Source organism: Pogona vitticeps, chromosome 5 (assembly GCF_051106095.1).
Source record: "Pogona vitticeps strain Pit_001003342236 chromosome 5, PviZW2.1, whole genome shotgun sequence".
Classification (NCBI taxonomy): Eukaryota; Metazoa; Chordata; class Lepidosauria; order Squamata; family Agamidae; genus Pogona; species Pogona vitticeps.
Genome location: NC_135787.1, coordinates 76,266,343 through 76,290,616, shown reverse-complemented (window position 1 = coordinate 76,290,616; position 24,274 = coordinate 76,266,343). Strand labels below are relative to the sequence as shown.

At 41.8% G+C, this 24,274-nt stretch overlaps 2 protein-coding genes across 8 annotated transcripts in view; both read left to right on the top strand.

The window, feature by feature from the left end:
• The window catches only part of NWD2 (NACHT and WD repeat domain containing 2), an 86,608-nt gene extending 70,906 nt beyond the window's left edge, over positions 1-15,702 (top strand). For all 4 annotated transcript variants that reach the window (XM_020786288.3, XM_020786287.3, XM_078394024.1 and 1 more), the window contains 4 exons: positions 549-752; positions 2,648-2,792; positions 3,175-3,764; positions 8,619-15,702. In XM_020786288.3, the coding sequence (XP_020641947.3) occupies positions 549-752; positions 2,648-2,792; positions 3,175-3,764; positions 8,619-12,557 (4,878 nt within the window). In that variant the 3' untranslated portion in view covers positions 12,558-15,702. The remainder of the gene's footprint in view (positions 1-548; positions 753-2,647; positions 2,793-3,174; positions 3,765-8,618) is intronic.
• Positions 15,703-21,247: 5,545 nt separating this feature from the next.
• PGCKA1 (PDCD10 and GCKIII kinases associated 1) overlaps positions 21,248-24,274 on the top strand; it is a 75,068-nt gene continuing 72,041 nt past the window's right edge. For all 4 annotated transcript variants that reach the window (XR_013545514.1, XM_073001126.2, XM_073001128.2 and 1 more), the window contains exon 1: positions 21,248-21,426. The gene's annotated coding sequence lies outside the window, so the exon portion shown is untranslated. The remainder of the gene's footprint in view (positions 21,427-24,274) is intronic.

The following is a 24,274-nucleotide window of genomic DNA, read 5'->3' as shown; positions in this document are numbered from 1 at the left end:
AATGAAACTCCCAACCTCTGGCTCGTTCCTTTTATTCCCAAAAAAATGAACATTGGATAATAGCCAAGCAGTCTGATCCTTTGCAAAATTATCCAGCAAAATAACACAGATTATATTCATGTGCATGTGGACAGCATTGCAGCTGTCACTAGAAGTTCTGCAATAATTCAGAATGAAATCATGTAATAGAATTTGGTAATGGCCAAAATCCTGTTGTTCAGTGTAGTAAGTCACACTAGACTAGGCATACTGAATCAGTGAGGATTTGGTGAGTCAACTCTGCTGTAAGTGCCATTGATTCAAAAGAGGCCTATTCTAGTTACGACTTACTATGCTAAATTAATTTACAGCCAGAGTTGGCCCATTTGAATCAATAGAATTGACAAAGGGGTTTATTCCGTGGGCCTACGCTAGAGCAATTACTACACTTAGCAACAGGATTTCAATCAGTAGATACCATATGTTTTTTTATAAAATGGGACCAAAGCCATCACTGGATATGTCTTCAGAAGCATTACTAACCTTTACTCTCTCTTGCACATACACAGGGTCTTTTGGGAGAAAAATATGGAAGTATACGAGTTCCAGGAGAAGTGGAGTCATCAGAATTTGAAATGATCCTGGATGCTGCCGTTGAGGCAAAACTAGAAACAAGGATTTTGGAAGAGTGGTATTGCAGAGATGAAAACGCAGTTCCACCAACTTATTACCTCAAACCAAAATCTGAAATGCTGAAGAACAGTCCCAGTACGGTAAATCTTCATACGATGCACTGTATACAAATCACTATAGACTTAACTAGATTTCACAGTCATTGTCTTCTGAAAGCTGGAAGCCTGACAAGCAGGCTACAGAATTTAAACAGAGAAATCTTAGCAATTCATTGTAATTTTTAGGATTCCTTTTGAACACAGTTTGCTTATATTTAGGACATATTTAGGACACATTTTATTTTGGTTTGTATAGATGTAGATATATTGAAGCACATAGCCATGCTGCTATTCTACCCTGATTTCTCCAGCCTATTTTCATACGATTACACCCTTATTTTCTTATTTCCCCTCCGTTGCTGCTTCTGTTAATCTGGCCAGGAGCTGTGCAAAACCCCCAGTTTCATAACCTCTAAATAAAAAGTTCAAACCCTGCACTGGTTTGTAGAGATAAGGAGACATTCATATCTAGAGGCTGTTGAGCTAAATAATTTGTTGATTGCAATCCAGCTCTAAGCTGGCAGGAATCCCTAACACACATCGAAAGTTACACATCATCCAGATTGGCATTCTTCCTAGTACACTAAAACAGCCAATAACTTATCAGAATTATCCTGTTACTCCACTACAAAATTCAGAGCACATTAGTATATGATTTTAAACCAAAGCCACTCAAAATTCCTTTTGCAGAGCTGCAGTCAATGTAAACCAGTAGGTACAAATAGTGATTTTCATACACTTTTGAACTGTCCAAGCTGAAACATCTTTTCACTGTGGATTATTATTCATGCAAGAGTTGCTGTTTTGAAACAGGGCCTACTGAATCAATCAGTTGGACATATAAATATAAGTTGCATTTGATCTAAGGAGGTCAAGGTCTAAAGCTCAGTACTGGCATATTATTGTAAGCAATTAGCATCTCCTGCCAACAGAATGGCTTCTGCCAGTGGAATTGGATAGGAGCAATTCCACCTCTACTTCCCGTAACTCCCTGTTGTCCCCAAATCTCATTGGGAGACCTGGGAAATTCTTTGGATGATATTTGAAGATGTAGGGGCTGTAAAGGAGTGGGGGGAGAGAAGGCAAACCACATGCCACTTCACTTTGCCCTGTATCAAAACATTATATTTCTCTCGTAAGTACTGACTAATTTTCAGAAACTGAAGAGCAGTTGTGATTGATTTTTAACTTACTATAGGTCTATGCCAAATTGTGGGCTAGAAACTTTGACTAAATAATACTCAACGTACTGCAGACACAGAAACAGAAACTCAAAGCATTTTTAAATGAGAGGGACTTAGGCACATGCTTAACTATCTGCATTTAATTCAAGTTATTTTTATAACACGTGGCATGTTTCTTCTCCCTGATTATATGCCTGGCTGACATGGGGAAATCATTTGACTTTTCAACTCTTGACACTGGTCTCCACAAAGAGCAGAATGAAGTGATAGAAAAGGCACACAAAGATAGATTACACAGGAGAATTCAGTTTTATTTCTGCTCTACACATCAAAAATTTTTGAACTAGAAGAGCCCAATATATGGCAAGGGGCTGAACCAGCACCCCCTCTCCAGCTAGATTTTTTGTTTTGAGATAGTTTTTAATGTGAGGAAGGGTTTGGAATGTTTTTTTTCCCCACGCTGATACAGTCATTATTTCATCCATCCTCCATGATATATTCTTTCATCTACAGAGAGTGCTTGTAGCGCTATGGGGCGGTATATAAGTCCAATAAATAAATAAATAAATAAAATATAAATACAGTCTGTTCTGTATTTTGAACATGTGTTATACATTCTGTGACCTAACTGTCATGATTGATGCCCCCCCCATCTCTCACAGATACTCCTCGCATAAGGGAAGTGTGTGGATATTGGTAATAGCTGGGAACAACACTAATGAACAGTTTGTTTTTATTGTTCTTATTTTAAAGATGGAAGCCTCTTCAAACCCTGGCAGTGAGAGCAAGTGGCGGGAGGTAGCAGAAGAAATTAAGAAGATTTTTAAAATAGCAGTGAAGATGCTATATGAAAAGGGGAAAATGAAACACAGTCAAACGAAGAGATACCTTTCCTCTGGTAAACGTTAAATGCAGGCACACAGTACACACTTAAATATATACTGATAATCAACTATAGCATATTTCATCAGTAGCAAAGTATATATGGAAAGGGAAACATATTCTTTTCTTTTATTTGTTGATTAATCATACATAATAATTAATCTCTTCTAACATAATTCCTAGATTCCAGTTGTTGCTAGTCTTCCTGGGGGACTAACAGATAGGGAAGGCAGTGCTAACAGCATTGCTTTGTCTTGTGAGAAAGCTAACCATTAAAATATGGGGACAGGGTTGAAAAAAGTCTTGTGTGATCTCTTGCAGATTTGAGATTCACCAGGGCACATTTTCACTTGGTTTTGTAAAAAACTCTAGACTTCCTCTTTCCCCTCCTCTCCTAGCTATCGAAGATGAATTTGATTTTGCCTTAGGAAAACAAACCCCAGCTTTCCTAAAGAAGTGTGTTTGCTACATTCGGAAGATTGCAAACATAGAACGCTTTGTTAAAGATCCAGAGATGGAGAAATATATGGATGTACTTCATACGAGTGGAAAGTTTATGCGGGACCCAGAAGCACTTGAGAAACTCATCAAACTCAGGGATGAATTTGTTCCTACCATTGTTGCTTCATCGAATTTGAGAGTCTACACTTCAGTTACCCATTGTGACATGAAATATGGTTATACCCAAGAAGTGGAGAATCACTACATCGAAGGGCTTGGCAAACAGTTTTATGAAGACATGGTTGATATTATTCAAGCAACCGTGCAACAGAATTTTGAGATAGAGACAGACTGGCTCTATGATGAAGTCCTTCAACATTCCTCACTATGTAGAACCTACTCTTCATTCTATGAGTACAAATGTGATGCTAAGAATATTATGCACAAATACCTTCTGCCTAGGAAAATGGGCCACATTAACCCTCTTATCATCTATGGAGGACCATGCACTGGAAAAACTTTTTTATTAGCAGAAGTGGCAAAGAAGGTAAACCACACACACCTATGTCTATTTGTTCTGCTCTTATCAATTTTAAAGATAATGTATATACCATTTTTCTATTTTAATTGAAGCATTTCTACAAACTATATTTTATAGCAAAATATAATTATAGATCTTCCTAAATATTCTCAGCTTTTGGCCCCATTTTTTAGAACAAATTGGTGCAAATAAGTTTTATTTATTTTCACTTTTATACCACCCCATTAGGGCTGTCACCATCTACAATAAAATCATGGACCTAAACTTTATATAATAAATAAATAAATAAGTACAGTAAATACAATAAATCCTGTCGCTAGCTACAAAATCTTTAAATAAAAATACACAAATTAAAACCTGTTTGAACATCTCAGGACATTTTGCACTAGTATAAAGCAGGTGTATATAATTCAATCTCAATTAGCTTTGAAAAACAGAGAGGTATGGTGTACCTGTGTAGGAAGTTTGTTCCAGAGGGAAGGAGCCATGACCAAGAAAGCTTGGTTTCTCATGTTGGCTTTTTTGGCCTTTGGAACAACTTGCCAGTGGAGATCCGCCTGGCTCCCTCTCTGGGTTTCTTCAGGAATAAACTTAAAACCTGGCTATTCAAGCAGTCTTTCCCTCCTGCCATTTTTAATTATTGAAACTTCACCATCTTGGACTTTTTGGTTTTTTGGTTTTACTCTTTTTAAATTTATAAACCGGCCAGAGTAGACTCTTGGTCTAGATGGGCGTGATAAAAATCTACTAACTAACTAACTAACTAACTAACTAACTAACTAACTAACTAACTAACTAAATAAATAAATAAATAAATAAATAAATAAATAAATAAATAAATAAATAAATAAATAAAGTGTTACAGTTCTTAACATCAAGGACAGCGAGGCGCATACGGGATAGGTACCTATTTTGTGAGAGAGACACTCCACCAGATATCCAGGTCCTAAACCAGGCTTGTCCAGCCCGCGGGCCACATGCGGTCCAGGTCACCCCAGTGCAATTTTTTATTTTAAAAGAAATTCCAAAGTTTCAAGTTACACTGCCGGCGCTTGCGGCCGGAATGCGGCCAGGGCACGTCACAATGGTAGGGGGGAAGAGAGGGAAGGAAGGAAGGAGCGGGAGGGGAGGGGAGAGGGGGGCTCCATGACTGCATTGCGCCATCCCCGTCAATAGGTGGACCCCCTCCCAACCCCATAAAGCCACTGGAGTCAAAGCTGGCAGCCTCTGCTGTCTGAGATCGCAGCTGTCGGTAAGCGCGCTTGGAGCGGGGCTGAAGAGGATGGCTAGGACTGCCCCCCCCATGCGGCCCAAACCAAATTTATGTGTGGCCCAAACCAAGTTTTCATCTTCTAATGTGGCCCAGGGAAGGTGAAAGGTTGGACACTCCTGTCCTAAACCATTAATGCTTCTTATAGGTTGTGACCAACACCTTGAATTGAGCATGAAAGTTTATAGGGAGCCAACAAAGGCATGCCAAGACTGGAGACATATGTTCATATCTGCTGGTACCTGCAGTTAGCCTGGCTGCCGTGTTTTGGATCTGCTGAAGTTTCCATACTGACTTCAATGGCAGCCCTATGTAGAAAGCATCACATAATCTATTTTAGAGTTTATCAGCTCATGAATCACTGTTGTTAGGCATTTCTTATCCAGGTAGAGGTGCAGCAGGAGTGAAAACTTTCTCATTGGAGACTTCCCTATTGACTATGACAAGATTATGATTTTTAGTTTGTGTTGAACCTAAAGTGACTTGCAAGCACTCTGATGAGATAAAACAAAATCTCAAAGAGCTACAGAGAGTTTTGTGCTAGGCTCCTTAAATGTTTGAGAATTTTAATGAAAGGGTGAGCGTCCTTCTTTATGGTTCGGGGCACAATTCTTGTGGTTATGATAAAAATGCAGACCATTTTATCCCTAAGTTGCCTACAAAACTTCAGATGACTAAGTAAAGACAATGTTTCAGGGTTTAAAAATATTATTTGAACTTGGTTATAATTTACCAATGGAGCACCACATGGACTGGATCTAGCCTATAGGTGCTTTCTGTTGGTCAGTGATATAGCACAACTGTAGCACTTGTCTGAGGGAAAGCTTTTATCCCCAGTATACTGGGACTCCCTCAGTCCAGTTACAGAAAGACTTGCTTGTCTGTAGCACCAAGATGGGAATCACTACCCTTAGCTATGCAGTCACTGATTGCAGATCAGAGCTGGGTTTTCCCTCTGACAACTCAGTGCTATGAGAAAACAACCTTTTCTGTAGTACTGAGCGAGGAACATGGTATCATAAGTGGGCAGAGCTTTAGAAGGGAAAGATCCAACCTTTAATGTCATGTCATGGCAAGCTATGCCTGCAGATAACTCCTTGCTAGAATTATTTCCAACCCCTGCACAAAATTAAGGAATTGGATATGGGCATGAGCCATTGAAAACATCTATTCAGTTGGAATGCTGGTTCATGGGAATGAGTATATAGTGGTGCCTCGCTAGACATTGATAATCCGTTTCACTGAAATAGCTGTTTAGCGAAATCATCGTCTAGTGAAAAGCATTTCCCCATTGGAATATATTAAAACCTGTTTAATGTATTCCAGTGGGGAAGAATCGTCGTTGTCTAGCGAAGATCGGCCATAGGAAAGCCGCTTTGCGAACCACCGACCAGCTGTTTAAATAGCTGTCTTGCGAAGCTTAGGTCCCGAAAGCACCCGTTTTGCGAGCACGGAGGGAGCTGTCAAAATCGTTGTCTAGCAAAAATTGGTTTGCGAAGCAGGGACCAAACATTGTCCAGCAAAATTCCCCCATAGGAATCACTATAGCGATCGCAAAAAGTCAATGTCTAGCGAAAAAACTGTCATGCGGGATAACTTGTCTAGCGAGGCACCACTGTGTGTTCTTTCTTGTGTGGCTAACAGCACAGCCTTATATGTGTTTAATCGGAAGTGCATCTCAGTGGAGCTCATCCTCAGATCAGTCTGATCCAATCACCTTTTCCAGGCAAAGAAGGTGTTCCAGAAATCCCCTGTCTACATTTCAGAGCTGAGAAGCTCTGGGCAGATTGCTGGACAGCAGCAGAAACAACTGATGTGTCCTTTATTCCTGTGGTGGCTCCCTGTACTGGGCAGCCAGGAAGAAAGTGCTGAAGGCAAAATGGAGGGCAGCTCTTGATTCAGGTCTCTCAGTGGAACACCACGTATCTGATGCAAGCAGTGATGGGAGAGGTTCCTATACCCACCACACAGTTACTGTTGTCATCCCGCAATTTCTTCTGCCTAGTCTCTCACTGTGAGAACTCAGGTGGAGTTTACTCTAAACAGCTTTATTTTTTTATTTTTTTATTTGATTTCTATCCCGCCTATCTAATCAATTAAGATTACTCTAGGCGGCTAGCTTTAGACTGCTCATTTATTATCAGGTCTCAAGGAGAAGTTATGCTGCCCCACAAGTTTGGAGAGTCTAGTTTAATGTGGCCCACTATATATGTACTTGTCAATTTCATACCAGGGTCTTATAAAGAAAAAAAATATACACATATCCATAACATGTCCAGAATAATTTAGTACACCTCAGCCTTTCTAGTTGTTAATCAGATCAACATAACTGATTGGTCAGTTAGCATTAAACAGATTGATTTTACCCACAAGCACAACTTTTGTAGTTCAGTAGTCCCATCCTTATGGAGTATCCTACTGCAGGATGCTTCCCCCTAGTTGTAATTAGGTCTTAAGTCCTGGTTGATCCAGGGCTGCTTTTAAATATAGGTCTATATTTATGTTTTCTCTTTGTTGCTGTGATCACTTGTAAAGTTTTGTTTTAATTAGCTGCATTTTATAGTTTATTGTTTTAATTTGCTACTCTAAGTGCCTTGAAGAAGTTTCATGTTAAAATGTGGTACACAGTTATTTTAAGTAAATACATAAAGAAAAATGTAGAAGAGTAAGACACAAGACTTATAGACATCAAATATGCTTTGCATTGGGGGGGAAATAGCCAGAAAAGCAAGACATTAGAGCGAGACTATATTACTGTCATATTTATAAATTGCCCCATGATGAGGATTACAGGTGAGGATACAGAAAATGGACAAAGTGTGAAATCCTACATTGGTTCCACAGTTTGCCACTTGTGCCAACAATGGTATTGTTTTCTTGTAGACTCATAGATTGATAACTCCTGTTCTGTTACTAAAGAACCATTGGCATGTTGTCCATTATCTATATCCCCACCTGGTCATGGAACCACATATAAATATGACAGTCATTTAGCCTCACACTAGCATCTGAGGAAAGGGACTAGAAATGCAAAATTTTTCATTAAAATATAGCAGTTGATCTTTAAAGTCCTACAATGTTTTTGTCTCTTTTCGTTCGTTTGTTTCTTTTTACTGATACGGTTGCACAGAGTAATGTGGCTACATCTTCAAAAGCTGTGACCTCAAAAGTTCATTTTGATGTTCTGTGGAAAACCTAGATAGCATGGGGCACTAGCCGGCTTGTAAAGACAAGCAGAAGAACGATTACAGTCATAGTTATGTAGCACCTACCCATTTTCATCAGACTCCTTGGTCAACTAAGTGTCTGCTTAGGCTTCCTGATCTGAAGAAGAGGAAAGGTGCATACTAGGGTACAGAGTTGTGAAAGGAGCACAACACCCATGGCCAGGTAAACTGTAACATACTTATTTTCATGGGGTAGAAAATTCCAGTGCAGATATTTAATCCTATATTTCTTATGATTTCCACTTAAATATATATTTTTAAATAAAAACTAAGGTCGAACTTCTTAACATGTGTTTGATTTTTATTGCACTTCATTGTTTGTTCTGCTAGAATATTAATCTATTTATACTTTTGCATTTGTAGGCTTATGCTTGGCTGAAGGAAGAAATGGGACCAGAATCTGACCCTGTGGTAGTTATAAGATTTTTGGGGGCCACAGAGATGAGTACAGACCTTAGGAATCTGCTGCAGAGTATTTGTGAACAGTTAGCAATTAACTATAGATGTCTCATACAAAATTATCCCAAAAAAATCCACGATCTCCGGGAATTGTTTATAAACCTTTTGAATGAGTCGTCATTTCATAGACCTCTGGTTATGATATTTGATACTCTAGAGCAGCTTTCAGATAATGATGATGCCAGGAAGTTGTGGTGGCTCCCTGTCCATCTGCCCCGTTCAGTGCGAGTTATCTTGTCAACACTGCCGAACAAACATGGAATACTGCAAAAATTGAGGTGCCTTATACATGATGAGGATAACTATATTGAGTTGATTCCTAAGGACAGAAAGATGTGTAGTCAAGCTCTCAAGCATCAGCTGCTCCAAGTTAAGAGAAAAGTTACATCAGGCCAGCAAATCTATGTCAACGAAGCTTTTTCCAAATGCACACTGCCTATGTTTGTAAATTTAACCTTCAGAGAGGTCCGAAACTGGAGATCTCACAAAGATGTTGATGAATCTTCTCTCTGTGTTACTGTTCATGATAGCATAGAGCAGATGTTCTGGTCTCTAGAGGTCAGCTGTGGGCCAAGGCTTTTATCACGAGCCCTTGGTTACATCACCATGTCTAAAGCTGGTCTGAGTGAAATGGAATTGGAAGACATTTTAGCTCTTGACAACACGGTTATGTTTGAATTAAATGAGAGCGTCAGGCAACACAACCCATTAAGAGTACCTTACATCTACATTGCAAGGCTGAAAGAAGGTCTAACTGGATACCTGATAGAAAGACAAGTTAAAAATGTTACCCTATTAGTCTGGGCAAACAGGCACCTGCAACTTATTGCTCAAAAGATGTATCTCCATAATGAAGAAGATGTTCATGAAATGCATACTGTGATGGCAGAGTATTTTCTGGGTGTTTGGTCAGGAGGCAGAAGGAAGTCTCTTTACAGTGAAGATCAGTATCTGAATGGTTGCCTTGACAGTGACAACAGGAGCATGAATGATGAGGAGAAGCATATCATGGACCAAACAAATTTTGACAGGCAGTCCCCTGATCAGCCATGGGTATTTCAGTGTAACCCGTTAGAGCCTGATATTTTTTTTGTCAACCACAGGAAAATGACAGAGCTTTTGCATCATTTGACACAGTGTGGGAAGACAGATGACATGCTGTATGGGGTCATTATGAACTTCAGCTGGCTTTATACCATGATCAAAATTGGGCAGTTTGATAAAGCCCTCTCTGATGTGGAGTTGGCCTATAACTTCTCGCAAGAAAAAGAGCTGAAGTTCCTTGCAAACACTCTTCGTGCCATAAAATACAAAGTGATAAAATATCCAGGCACTCTTTCTGCTGAACTGCAACAGAGGCTCCTACCAGTTGTTAGTTCCTTGCCAAAACTGAGACAACTTCTTCTGGAATGTGACAAAGATGGTCCCAAATATTGCTCAATTGTTCCGCTGCATTCTTCTATGGATGTGACTTACAGCCCTGAGAGATTACCTTTGTCTTCCAGTTGTACTCAAGTAACAGAAATCCTGCCTACCTTTAATCCAAGTACAGTTATTGTAGCTCTAGAAAATGGCTCCATCAGTACCTGGGGTGTAGAGACTCGTCAATTACTAAGGCAAATTACCACAGCTCAGTCAGTTATCTTGGGCATGAAGCTTACAAGTGATGAGAAATACCTCGTGGTGGCCACAACAAAGAACACACTTTTGATTTATGACAACTTAAATTCCTGCCTTCTGTCTGAGGTTGAAATTAAGGGATCAAAGCATAGTGGAATTGGTGTAGGCTCCAGTTTTATAAATGGATTTACACTGTCAGTAAACCATGCACTTTCTTGGCTGGAAGCTAGCAAAGATGTTACTGTGATTGATCTACTTTATGGATGGCCGCTTTATCAGTTCCACTGTTGGTATGAAGTGACTTGTATCCAATGTTCCCCAGATGGGATGTATGCTTTCTGTGGACAGTATTTGAATACGGCATCTGTATTTCACTTAGGTAGTGGAGACAAGCTGGCCACTGTGACTTCTGAATTTTCTGGTGGATTCGTCAAATTTCTTCTCATTCTAGATACAGCTCAAGAAATGGTGATGGTGGACAGTGAAGGTGGCCTTTCCATTTGGAACACTGAGGAAATTGCCAATCCCCAACTGATAGATGACTTTGATTGTAAGAGAGGGGATAGTGAATTTGTCAGTATTGAACTTGCTGAAGACCAAAGTGCAATTTTAATATGTAAGTCACTCAGTGTAGAGCTTCTGGACACTAGCATGTGGAAAGTAACTGAAAAGTTTAGAGCTAAACACAATGAGCGGTTTGTATCAGCTGTATTGTCCAAAAACGGAGACTGTATTGTTGCTTCTATTGAAAATACCTCTGCCATTTTTGTTTGGAGGAGAGACACAGGACAATGTATGGCAAGCTTACAAGAAATCTCAGGAAACATTGTCAAATTGATTAAATCAAATCATCATAACATGCTGCTATCCTTATCTACCAGTGGTGTCCTTTCTATCTGGGATATAGATATTATAACAGCAATGTCCAACATTGACAAAACTGGCAAGCCAATCCAAAGACTGATATTGCCTGCCAAAGGAGAAGTGATATACACACTTGATGGGTCTGAAGTTATACATAAGTGGAACTTTGGTACTGGGTTCATTGAAGCTGTATTTAAGCATGAAAGCCTTGTTGAAAACTGTGTGCTAACTTCCAATGGAAAACTGATGGTTACATCTGATGACAAATGTAGTCAGTATGTATGGCAAACTGGCTCTGGGGAAAACCTCTTCCGCATTAATGGACAGAAGATAAGCCAGCTGTTGATCACACACAATGATCAGTTTGTTGTCTCCCTGTGTGAGCAAAATGCATCAAGAGTTTGGAGATTGGCAACAGGCCATCGAGTTTGCAATATCCTTGTTGCCTTACAGAATGCGTTTATAACCACTGCGAACACTTTTGTCGTTGGAATGACAAAAAATAAAGTGTTGGCAGTAAGTCTATGGACAGGGAGTATCACCAAGAAGTACTGTTGTGATGATGGTATAACTATTGTTGATATTAAACTTATCCCGGATTGCCCTGATATAGTAGTCTTTATAACATCTACTGAGACAGTGAACATCTGGAGTCTTACTGAAGAGGTCATTTGCAGACGTGTGCAATTACCCAACACTTTCTTAAAGACTTTAGAGGATTTCGAAATATCACCCAATGGAAAACTGGGGATTATATCCCGTGGTGATGAGAATATCAACATACTTGACCTTCACAGTGGCAAACTTCGTGTTGTCCATGCTTCTGGAATTATCTGGCGACAGAAATTGTCTCCGGATGGTCGTTACCTTGTATACATTTGTTTTCGCACTGGTGAAGAAGATGATGATAATGGCGCAATTTCCATTTTAATTGTAATGAGATTGGCAGATGGCAAAAACATTGGTGCTTGCTCTCTTTATAAAACCCCAACTTTTCTTGCTCTTTCCCAGAGGCATTTGAACATTATTGTGGGTTTTGATGATGGAAGCATAGGCACTTACACTGTAGTGGATCGAGTGGATGCAGCGCTGAAAATTAAAATTGCTACTTCAAATAGCCGACAGATTTTCAGCAATGCATCACAAGTGATTAAACCCAAGTGTCACCATTATAATTTCAAGGTGACAGCAGACTGCATATGGAGAGAGTCTACAGAAGTGTTTGCAAGAGACAGTCCCATCACAGTGACAGACCCAGAAGTAAGTGAAGCAGCCCCAACAAAAAAACACAACTTTTGCTATGACAAAGTTTGTTCTGCCATTGATTGCAGAGGGCATGGTTTCACTGCTGACAATTGATACAAATTAATGGAAACATTGTTTGCCCTTTCTCATAACAAAATTCTGTTTAACATGTTTATATTTTGGTATAATAAATTTTAAAAAGAAAATTCAAGGTGAGTTTAATGAGTAGGCTTATAGGTTTAAACAAATACTCAAATGTGAGTCTTGATCCAAATCTTGACTGAAAATTCCTAGCAATACCATCATGCTTATTTTGCCATTATCAACGATTTTGAAGTATACTTTTAAACAAAGCTAAAGGTACATTTCATATTGGAATAAGGCAAATCAGCCTTTTTTTAAAAAAATACAGGTAGCTCTAAGCCTAAATCCCCAGCTACCTTGAACTGCTCACATGCAAAAATTAATTTTATCCTTTCTGATGGTGCAAACGACAAGTTGTCACATGTCAACCTGGAAGACTTGATGCATTCTGTAAGCATTTGAAGTAGTAGCTACTGGTGTGATTATTTTTTAAAAAAGAGATGCACAATTTAATCAGTGTTTAACACTTCTAAGTCCTGTTGACTTCAGTGGAAATGGATGTTTGAGTTTAATCTCCACCACTACCATCAGTGGATGTAACATTACTTCGTTTTGCTTGGATTGTGTTCATTGTTTGGCTGGAAATAGGATAGAAGTTGATCTCTAAAAATAGCCACTTGTGAAGTAGTAAATCAAAAACAGTGCAAGTCCTGTAACTTATAGGTATCAATTTCCATTACAGTTTTTCAGCCACAGAGGTACAAATGATAGGAACTGCGTATTATTTAGAACATGTAAGACAGGAATTTAACACCTGAAAGTTGTGCTGTTTTCTGTCTTTCACAGTGTATTTTTGTACTGTGTAGAAGAAATAACATTTTAAAAGAAAAAGGGCATTAGGGATAAAAGTCAACCTCCCATTCCTTTATTTCTTTTGTGTGTGTTTTTAAAGAGGATATCTTTCATTCTGTTGTAAAGGAAGTCTAAAATATTCCAGGCCTCAGAGTAATTTGAAGAGGAAGCACTGAGACATGCTGTGTATTGCTCTCAATACTTGTAGTTTTGCCTTACTGTCATTCCTGTTATTTCCTCTGTGAATCACAGATCAGATGACCAAATACTCTGGGACTAACATTAGCTTGTGTATGTGCTGAAAAATCCTGGCTGCCCAAAGGGTTCTCTACTGTTTCACTTTGTAAAGAATTTCTTCTTTCTATCTACAGCATTTATGCCTCTTCACTTCCTGCTTTAGGACTGTTCATGGCCTTTTTATAGAGTTTTATCAATTTCAAGGCTGAAGTTAGGAAATACTGTCCATTGGTTTCTCATTGCTTGGCTCACCTTGTTGAACCTAGTAATGATTTGTAGACAATATGACTTCCCGATCCACAGCTCTGCTCAGATAAGGTATTGGGGGTTAAAGGAGGATATTCTTTTACTTCTCCTGAGAGGCAGAAAAATTCAGGCACCTTTTGTCAAGTGTAAGTGGCTTATGTGTGTCTTCATGGTGTGCTGTCTTTTAAAATATGTGAGTGAAGGCTTGATGAGGCCTACTCACTGCTCATGTGTATTTAAAAACAGAGAGATGAGAACATCATGTATGCAACATTCCTGTCAGGTGGTATATTTACACTAGAGTATAGCTACATATTTTCTTAAATATGGTGAAAACTGGCCCTGAGGTACTGATTTGGACCCACACGTATCGCTTGTTGACTGTAATTTCAAATTCATTACCACAGACAAAAGTGTTACTTTTTCAACTCTTCATATGTCAATTCAAAGAATATTTTTGATGAAGGCATTTCACAGTGAGTCACTGAGTGCTGAATTATAATAAGGTCCAAGCAACATACATGTATGTGTGTGTGTGAAACAAAACCAAGATTTTATTTTCAGTAGTTATATGATGGGGTCACAGCAACAACTCATTATCACAAACCACATTATTGAATTAGCATTACATTGGGGCATTATGTCAGTGTTACAGGCTGAGATCCAGTGTAATGTGGAGTGAAAAGCCGTATAGGAAGAATTACACAATTGCCAGAACAGGCAGTCCTGCCATCTGGCTAGGAATTTCTGGCACCTTCCCCCATGGACCAGTCAGTGCTGTCTTGACTTGTAGCAGGGAAGACGTGTGCTTAGGCATTTTGCCAACATACAAGTCAGCCAATATCACTAGCCAGGCAAATGGGGCTTGCACATAGAGGTGTTGGATGACAGGCTTAGACTTACAAGTGTTTGTACATCCAGGAGTTGAGCAAGCTGACATGCCACCATTGGACCTAGAGCCTAGTCTTTTGAGATCAAAGTGCCAGTTGACCTGTACAGGGGTATTTTAATTTAACTGAGCTGCGGAGTGCCTTTGCTTACTGCTTGTTTCAAATATGGCATGTCCTTGGCAAACGACTCAAAGGATATGAACGCTGCTAAATTTCCTTTAATTGTTACTGAAGGAAAATTGAACTCTTGGGCTTAAATCACACATGAAAGTGGCAAGATCTGGCCATTAAACTGAGGATTCAGTGGCAAAAGGGATTCATGGTCAGAAATCTAAAATGCTGTATCTCCATGGTTTGGTTTGGTTTGGTTTGGTTCAGTTTGGTTTGGTTTCTCAGTTTCCCTTTTCCCTTCAGCTGGGTTCTAATGCCAGGTAGGGTAAAATCACCTTTGCAAGAGAAGAAAATTGGTGGGTGCAGGGAAGGTTCAGCATCCTCAGTCACCACACCCCCTTTTGTTTGAAAAATTGGACATTACATGAGCTATACTGTATGCATGAGCAGGGCAGTCTTGGGTTTAATAAACAGAACTGCTACTATTTCTTGTATTTTGAGCCACAGTGACCAATTTTCCAATAAAATAAGCACCCAAGCTAGGGAATAACTACAGTGTGAATATTCTATGTGAAAGCCAATCTAGTATCTATGGAGTGACTTGAATGACTTTTCCTAACTTGTTTGCAACCAATAGATCATATTGAATGTTTTTATGTAAACTTTCTATTGTTGGGGAAGAAATACCCAATCAGAGATTTATATTTTCATAAATGTGAAATTTAGTTAAATTTTGTTACAGAGTTGTTAAATTAGAAATCTATTGCTGTTTTCAAACAATATGCAGTCTTGTGTATGCATTGTTTGTATGAATAAATATAAACTACTATATGAAACAATGTATATGTTCTAATTTTTTTAAATTCGAAAACTGCATTTCCAATGGAGAGGATACATATCTAAACAAATAGCATAGAGCAGCTTAGGCCTGTTTCAAAGTTACCTGCTGGTGTTCCACATCATTACTCTGCAGTGGTAATGACTAATAATAATCAGTTTTTATAAAGGCAGCTTCCAAGGTTTTGTAACATTTTGACATTGTGCTACAGATTAAACTTAGTTCTGGGAAATCACCATGACCCAAACTGGATTCTGTAAGACAAAGTTGAAACTACAGTTGGTACATTGATTGAGGGAGGAGTAACTTTAGATCCCCTTAGAAACAGAAAATGCTAGATTTGGCTATAGGCTAAGGACTCAACTCAACTGACTGTGTTACTGTTACTATTCCTAGACATCCAGCTTTGCTTCCTCCAAAATATGAGTGACTCACATGAGGGAGGAAAGTTAAATTTGTCCATTGAAGCATTGCTATGGGGGCTTAACCTGCGTGCTCTAGGTGGCACTACATGACATGCCCTCCTTTGAGAAGGACCCTATTCTGGATGCAGTACTCTACCCTGTAGCTGGCAGAAGGTGAAGCCAATTATCTTGAATGAGAATGGGCCAGATGTTTCTGAGGAGTAGTCTGGGAACCAGAAATGGATTCCCATAGACTTACTGCCATTGTTAGTCATTACTAACAATGACTTTTAGAAGGATCAAAGATTTGTGAGGAAGAAATCTCCAGGTCATGGCTAACCCAATATATTTTGCTGTCTGAAGTGAAGCAGCAAATGGAATTTCTTGCCTCTGAATCAAGATACACATGACACAAATTCTGACATATGGAGCTGAAAATGCCAGAAACACATATTACACTCTATGGCAACAAAAATAAAAATACATAAAGTAACTACTAGTATGCTTCAATTTGAGAACATCCAGAATTTTATAATTTAGCTGACTCAATGGATCAGCTCTGTTTTAAGTGAAGAGGTGCAATGAATAGCAGATAAAATTATATTGGCTGCCCTCAGTTTGAAACACATCTGAGAGCAATGGTCAGAATCACATTCTTCTGTTTGAGCACACACATTTGCTTTGAGTACTATTGTCATTTTGCATTTTATCCATAGTGAAAATCAAAGTATGATTATTGCCACTAGATGGTGCAGTTGTCTTCTACTCTTTTTTCCTCCCTAGACACTTGCCACAGTATTTTTCAGTTATTTTGTAAAAGAAAAGATAGTATACGACTGGGGATGTCTATATATATAGACAGAGCCCACCTCTGCCAGTCCTTATGCATTTGCTTAAACCCACTTTTTGAAAAAACACTGCAAGTTTCATATAGATACATCCCTGGTCGTATACTATCTTTTCTTTTACGAAATAACTGAAAAATACTGTGGCAAGTATCTAGGGAGGAAAAAAGAGTAGAAGACAACTATATATAGTTTGTAATGAAGAACCAGATCTTTCTGTTGAGAGGATCTCTGTCACAATCAAAAAATATAACTGAACATAACAACAAATTTATAGCAGATTTTTATCTTCTGCAATTTGGCATTATTGCCATTTTCTTCATTTATCAAGGATGCAATAAAGCAGGGCTCTCAAACATGCGGCCCAGGGGACATTTGCGGCCCCCGCCTTGCCTGCCCCCCGAAGCATCCACCCATCCTCTGCTGTCAAGAGTAAAGAAAAAAGCCTTGCCTCACTTGCCAGCTCTCCCCCAAGACAGCACCTCTTGCACCCTCCATCCGGAACTGCAGCCTGCCAGCCAGCCTGCCTGTCTCCCTGATGGCAGGCTGCAGTTCCGGATGGAGGGTGCAAGAGACACTGTCTTGGGGGAGAGCCGGCAAGTGAGGCGTGCTGCTGGCCCTTTTCCCCAAGTGCCCAAGCCACCACTGAGTGATGCCTGAGAGCGGAGCTCGCTCCCGGCCCATCCTTGAAAATTGCCTCCAACAGCAGCTGCCGCCACCACCTCTCACCCTCCCTCCTCCTCCTCGGAGCCCCAGCCAGGCTAAGGAAACTCCTGGGCGGCTTCCTCAGGCTCTTGTTCTGCTTGATGGAAAATCTGATGCGGCCCAGACTCTGCCTCCACCGGCCCGCAGGTAAATTGAGTTTGAGACCTCTGTTCTAAAGCAATAGTCCCCAGCCTTAGGTCTCCAAATGTTCTTGGTCTACAACTTTCAGAAATTGTAACCAGCACAGGTGAAGGCTTCTGGGAGTTTTCATTCAAGAATATCTGGGGATCCAAGGTTGGGAACAACTGTGTCCAAGGATTCTTGAGGACCAGTGTAGTCTAGTTGATAAGAGTGACAGGCTAGGATTTAGGAGATCTGAGTTGGAATCCTTGGTCAGCTATGGAAACTCCCTGTAGGATGGCACTGCTAAAGCCACCGCTTAAGTATCTCACATATACCAGAAACTTTACTAGGGTCACCATCAGTTGAAATTGACAGCACATCACATGCAAAACATGCTTAAGCTAGCCTAGCCTGTTTTGCTGTGAACGGGAGAAAAGTGCATATTTCAATCCAGAATGTTCTTCCGATATAGATTGAGAGTTTATGCTGCAAAATCACCCCGCCCTACTAATCCACCTGTAATTTGATACTGAATAGATTTGCATTAAACTGCACTTTTGGGTAAACAGTGGCTGGGAGTGGTATCTTCTGCAGGAAAGAGATACAGGTTGTAATCCATACCAAGAGCAAATTCCAAAGTGGTGGCTGTGCAGCTGCTTTTCTGGCTGAGTCACACCTTGGGATGAATAACATGTTATCCTGGCTTCAAAAACTGTGTGATACCTGAGCAACTTCTCACAAGCTGAGGAACCATTAGCTTTGTGTATGGAGCCACATATGTGCAGCTGACTCCCTGCTCCCTACAGTAGACTTCCCACATATTACACAGAGGATCTCAAATAAATCTTTGGCATTTGCCAAACTGGATTGGCTATCCTGCAAAAGACAAGGGGAAACTCCATCATCATGACCAATTCAGGCAGGGCACAGAGGGCAAGACCTCTGCTCACATAATGTCCCTCCACTAGATTTAAGGTAGGTCCTCTTCCTGTCCTTTCTCACTCTAGCCTTTGCCATCAGCAGATGCCATCTCAACTCTCTGAGCAGCATCCTGGGAATGCTGCAAAGCCCATCTCTGCCAGTCCTGATGCATTTGCTTAAACCCACTTTTTGAAAAAACACTACAAGTTTCATATAGAGATACAGAAGAACTTGGAAAATTTACAAGTCCCATGTGAATTATGTCAGTGTCTGATCATATGGAGGAAGGCAAAGTATTTGTCTTGCAAATTAGCATTCTGGTAAATTTAACTTCTACATGTGTGTTATAACTGCTTAAACAAGAGCAGCCTTAAGCCTTGACATACAACCATGAAAAGGGGGAATGGTCAATTTGAAGATTCCTCTCCCATCCCCATTCAAATTTTTCTTTCTCCATTGTTTTGTTTTGTTTTTCTCCAGGCAATACATTTCGAAGGGTCCTCCACATTATGGACTCACATTATAACTAACACTACCCTTGTGATTTTCATACAAGCAACATTTTGCATAAGTGAAAAAACTTTGCATGCCCAAAGAACTGTTGGCGCTGCCCTCACTCCACGAAAAACAATGTGGCCGGCCAGCCAGCCAGTGTTGAGGTGGCTGGGAAGCAACACCGTTCTCACCTGAGGGGCAGCTCCGGAAGCTCTGGTTCTGCTGCATGATGAGCCTCCGCTCCAACACTGTCAGTATCTGGGAAGCATCCCAGCCCTGGCCAGCCAGGATGGGAGCCCAAGTGCAGTTTCAAAACAGTACCAATGCACCATCTGTAAAAGCATGCCAGAGCTTGCATCATGTGATATGCCCAAAGTCGCTGTGAAGGAACTTTCGTTCCTTCTGTAACTCTAGTCACAGTCCAGGGTGTCTGAATCATCCCACCCCCACCTCCACTTGTTCAAACGGCTTTTCATGACTATGTGTGTCCATCTGAAAAGAAGCCTGTAGCTGACATCCACGGGCCTTGTTTTGCAGAACGAACACTCATAGACTTAGGCTGCAAAAGGCCATCCTTCTCGTTAAGGTTGCCAACTCTGGTCTCCCTCCTGTAGGTAAGTTTTTCACCACAGTTTGAGATGCAGTGATTGACAGGTAACCAATTTTTTTTTTATCCAGGAGATAAGGAGCACCTTGAGTCAGGATTTAATGTCAGCGCCACATTCACCAAAGTATAGCTTCCTATTTGTATGGCTTGGTAATGTTGTCTCATAATAAAAGCCCTTTTCCCTCATTCTTATCTAGACTAAATGGTATTATACTGGAAAACAGAAAGATCTTGGGATCCAATTGTTCACAGTTTGTTTTTGTAGATAGTACTTCTGTCCAACTTTGGAGAGGGGAGGGGAAGAGAGACACACCTCAGATTAACTCAGTGCGGTAAACAGAATCACCAACCTCGTCAGCTTCAAGTTTGCACCTGAGACAAGTGTCCCTGTCATACACAGATGCCTGAGGCTAGCCCTGTGTTTGTTTCCATAGTGGGGGGGAAAGTTCAACAGGATGGTTTCCTGCACAGTAAGATGATTTCAAAGGTCCACAGGAGCAGTTCTAGGCCAGTCATTTCTTGTCACCTGCTCCTCGCTACTATTGGGAATGCCGCACAACCAATCCAGCTTCGATACAGGAAGAATCTGTTCTCTGCATATGAAAAAATACTTGTTTGCCTGCCTGCCTGCCTGCCTGCCTATGTGTCTCTACCTTATTATATGCCATCATGTCAGAACTGACTTATAAGGATCCTGTCAGGGCTTTCAAGGTGAGATATTTAAGGTGTGGCTTTAGGAATTTCATGCCCCTCCCCCAGTGGGCTTCCAGGAAGGAGCAGGGATTTGAACCCAGGCCTCCTGAGTCCTGGTCCATCAGTCCTTCCAGGCCTTCTGCCCCACCAAACAGGCACCAACGTCGCTGCCTCCAGAAGGTCTACACCTCCGTTCCCAGAAGCCCCAGCAAGCTTGGGCAACGATCGAGAACTGTGTTATATTACAATTATGAGAAGGGTAGTCCAAAGATTCTGGAGTGCCAAAGGTTGCCAACACCTGGCGGTCTCTCCCTGAGCTGGGGGTAAACCCCACGGAGTGCAATGCAACTGATGTTGGGATAAGCGGGGACAAGTGCGCCCTGCTCAAAAACGGAGGCGATCCTCATTTTTGCTCCAGATGCCCAGAAAGGGGAGGGAGAGAGGGGACGGAGGCTGTCTTTCCCGCTTCGGAGCCGAACACAGCAAACTTGACCACAAAAGAACTGCTTGGATTGCGACTAAAAACATCCTGTGGATAATAAAGCGGGTCCCGGAGCGGGCCTGCGCTGCCTGTGTTTGTTTTCCCCCAACCGGACCTGCCGGGACGTTTGGCCGGTTTTCCAGCCCGCTTGCAGGTAGAGGGAGGGTGACGCGGGCCACCTCTCGGGAAGTCGGAAAGGCAAACTTTCCGAGGGTGTGCGTTTTCTTTCTTCCCCCCCCCCACGCGCGGTCACGTGACGCCTGGGTGCCCAATGACACCAAACGCCAGCGGTCCCTCAGGCAGAGGAGGTCAGGCCGACTCGCTCCGGCCTCGGTGGGGGGCTCAGTCCGCGGTTCAGATGGAGCCGCCGGGTTTCAGCAATGGGAGACCCGGAGCGGGAGCAGCACCGGCCGCCGCCGGCTTCGCCTCGTGAACCTCGCGGAGGCGGCAGGTAAGGAGCCCCGTCTCCCCGTCAGCTTCGCCTTTGGTGGCTCCGCAAACCGCCCGGAGGGAAGCGCGCGCGCGGGAGCGTCCACCTGTTCGGGCGCGGGACCTGCTCTTCTGCCCTAACTCGAAAGCGGGCAAACACGTCTCCCTGCCCAGGCACCCGGGGCTCCCCGAGACTGCTGGAAACTTCTTATTCATTCCCGCCTCAACTGGGGGGGGGGGGGTGGGCGAGAAGAGGACAGCCCACGGAGTGACTGACTAGCTGAGGTCCCAAATGCATCTCTTTTGTGGTGGGGAAGGGGGGAAAAATCTCTTGGAATTGCTAGGGGAAAGCATATAGAATTCAGGCAAGCTGGAAAAGTTCGGTTTGGGACTCTCCTTTTCCAAGAACGATGGCCAGAGAATTCTGGGCATTGTAGTCCCCTCCCCCCCCCCAAAAAAAGTAAAAATGTCAAGGTCTGGCACAGATCTGTGGAAGGACAAGGGCTGCAACAGACCTCCCCCACTGGAAGCAGTTTTGACCCCCTTTCCATCAGCCTTTGAGTTATGAGTGTACTCCCTAGAAACCACCAGGACAAGTTAGTCGTGGCCACATTTCTAACACCTATTTTTTTTGGGGGGGGGGGAAGAGATGGGAACGCAGCAAATTCCCGTTGGCAAGGTTTCCATAGGGCTGGCCAGGGTAAGCAAGCATCTGGGTGTGCTCCAGTGTAATGTGTGAGAGGCCCTCAGGCAAGGAACTAACAATAGGAGCTGGAGAGTGGAGATAAAAGGGAAGGAAAAGGCAGCAAATAGATGGGGAATTCTTTCTAAAGCCTGGGAGAATCTTGTTTCTCTACTATGGGCTACTGTGGTGCCCCTCCAACAAAGGGAGCATACTGTGTTCTGTTTCAAAATGGCCAAGGACTGGGTTACTATGCTGGTGAAAGTTGGCCAAGGTTGGGATAAGGTGAGACTCCTTCCCTGCTACCATCTCTATAATTTCATAATCTGAGGATTTTGCTGTGACTTTCTGTCCTTGTTACGTTGTTTTTGTGTGCTATCAGGGCATGTTTGACTTAGGGTGATCCTAACAGGGCTTTCAAAGTATGCAAGATATTTAAGGAGTGTATTTGCCAGTGTCCCCCTCCAGTGACAGTGAGTTTCCATGGCCAAGCAGGGATTTGAACCCAGGATCTTAGTCCAATGTTCTGTCCATTACACCACACTGGCAGTTCTGTTATTTCCTTATATCCTGGTTAAGGGACCTACTGCCCAAGTCTAAGTCCAAGATACCTTTTGGATGTGCTTTAAGACTGACCTGAAGCCTTTGGGATTCAGAGTAAAACCAGGAACACATGGAGTGCTGTTCAGGGAGCTCTTTGTTACTAGGCATGTAGGAGATCACTTGTGTTTTCCCAACTGTGAGGACGGAAAAAAGAAGAACAGAGTCCTATGGCATCTTAAAGTGTGGATATGGAGTATTGGCTAGAGCAGTGGGATGGGACCATGGAGGCCTGGATTCAAATCCTCTCTCCCTTTTAACGCACTGGGGCAACTGTGGGTTAAGCCCTCTCGGTCCCTTTTAGACAAACCTCACAGACTGTGGCGAAGGACAGGTGGGCTTGAGACAACTGTGTACTATGCCTTGAATTCCTTGTAGGGAGAGGAATGTAACAATGAAACAAACATAACCCATTGTAAACATCACACAGTTATGAAGGTGGGACAGAAACAGAACACCTATGCTTAACATAGAAAGAGGGAATGTGTGGCGCCAACTTTCATCATTCCTCACCATTGGCTATGGCAGTGGTTTTCAACCTTGGGTAACACACTTGTTCTTGGACTGCAACTCTCAGAAGCTTTCACCACTAGCTGTGCTGACCAAGGTTTCTGGGATTTGCAGTCCAAAAACAAGTGTGTTACCCAAGGTTGAAAACAACGGGGCCATTTTCTTGCATGCCTGGTTTAGTGACTTTATTGGGGATGCTTGAGAAAAGTGTTTGGACTGGACATTGCGTTTGATTCAGAATGGCACTGACCTACCTTTACAGACAGTGTTGATCATAGGGAATTCATTCTACTACTGCTGAAGGAACTGTGTTGTTTGCATGTTTCAAAGTGTTCCTCTAAACCTAAGATGGTTGGGCCTTTCCTTTCTATACACTGCTTTATGAGAAGCCTAGGAGCCCTTGCAGAGGGGAAGCTTGCAGTTCTACTCAGATATCTAAATAGCTGTGGCTGAGTTAATTAGAGATGGGTGTTGCTCTTCAGAGCCTCATGGCTTGGCCACATGGCTTAGCTGGTGCAAGCTAAATAAGGTCAATTTAGGTTGTTCAGAGATCTCATATGCCATGTGGTGCATCCACATGGCATAGTCACCCTATTTGGTCCACTGTACCTTTTTGAGAAAAAAAATATTGAAGATTCCTTCTAAAAGTGGGAGGAGACAGGAAGAGGCAAGGTGGGGGATGTTTTTCTTTTCTTTACATCCTGGAAAGCCAACTTGTTTTGCCAGGGACAGAAAAGCTGTAAAGAAGAAAAATCTCCCTCCTTGCCCCCTCCCTGTCTCCCTCCACAGAGAGAGGAAGTTTTTAATTTCCCAGTTGCCCCATATCATTCAGTGGTTAAACTGTCTGTTAATTAAAAAGACAGTTAAAATTGAAATTGAAACCAGCTGGCAAGCTGAAGCAGAAAGCTTCCACATGTCAGCTTGTTTTGGTTTGTTTCCAGCAATCAAACTCACTGGAAATGAAACAAAATGGAGCAATCCTACACCAAAAAAATAGAAGCTAGAAAGGTGTAGATAGGAACACTCTGGGGGCAGACTGGTTCACTCCAGCAAAGATGTTGTCTGATCACTAGCTACA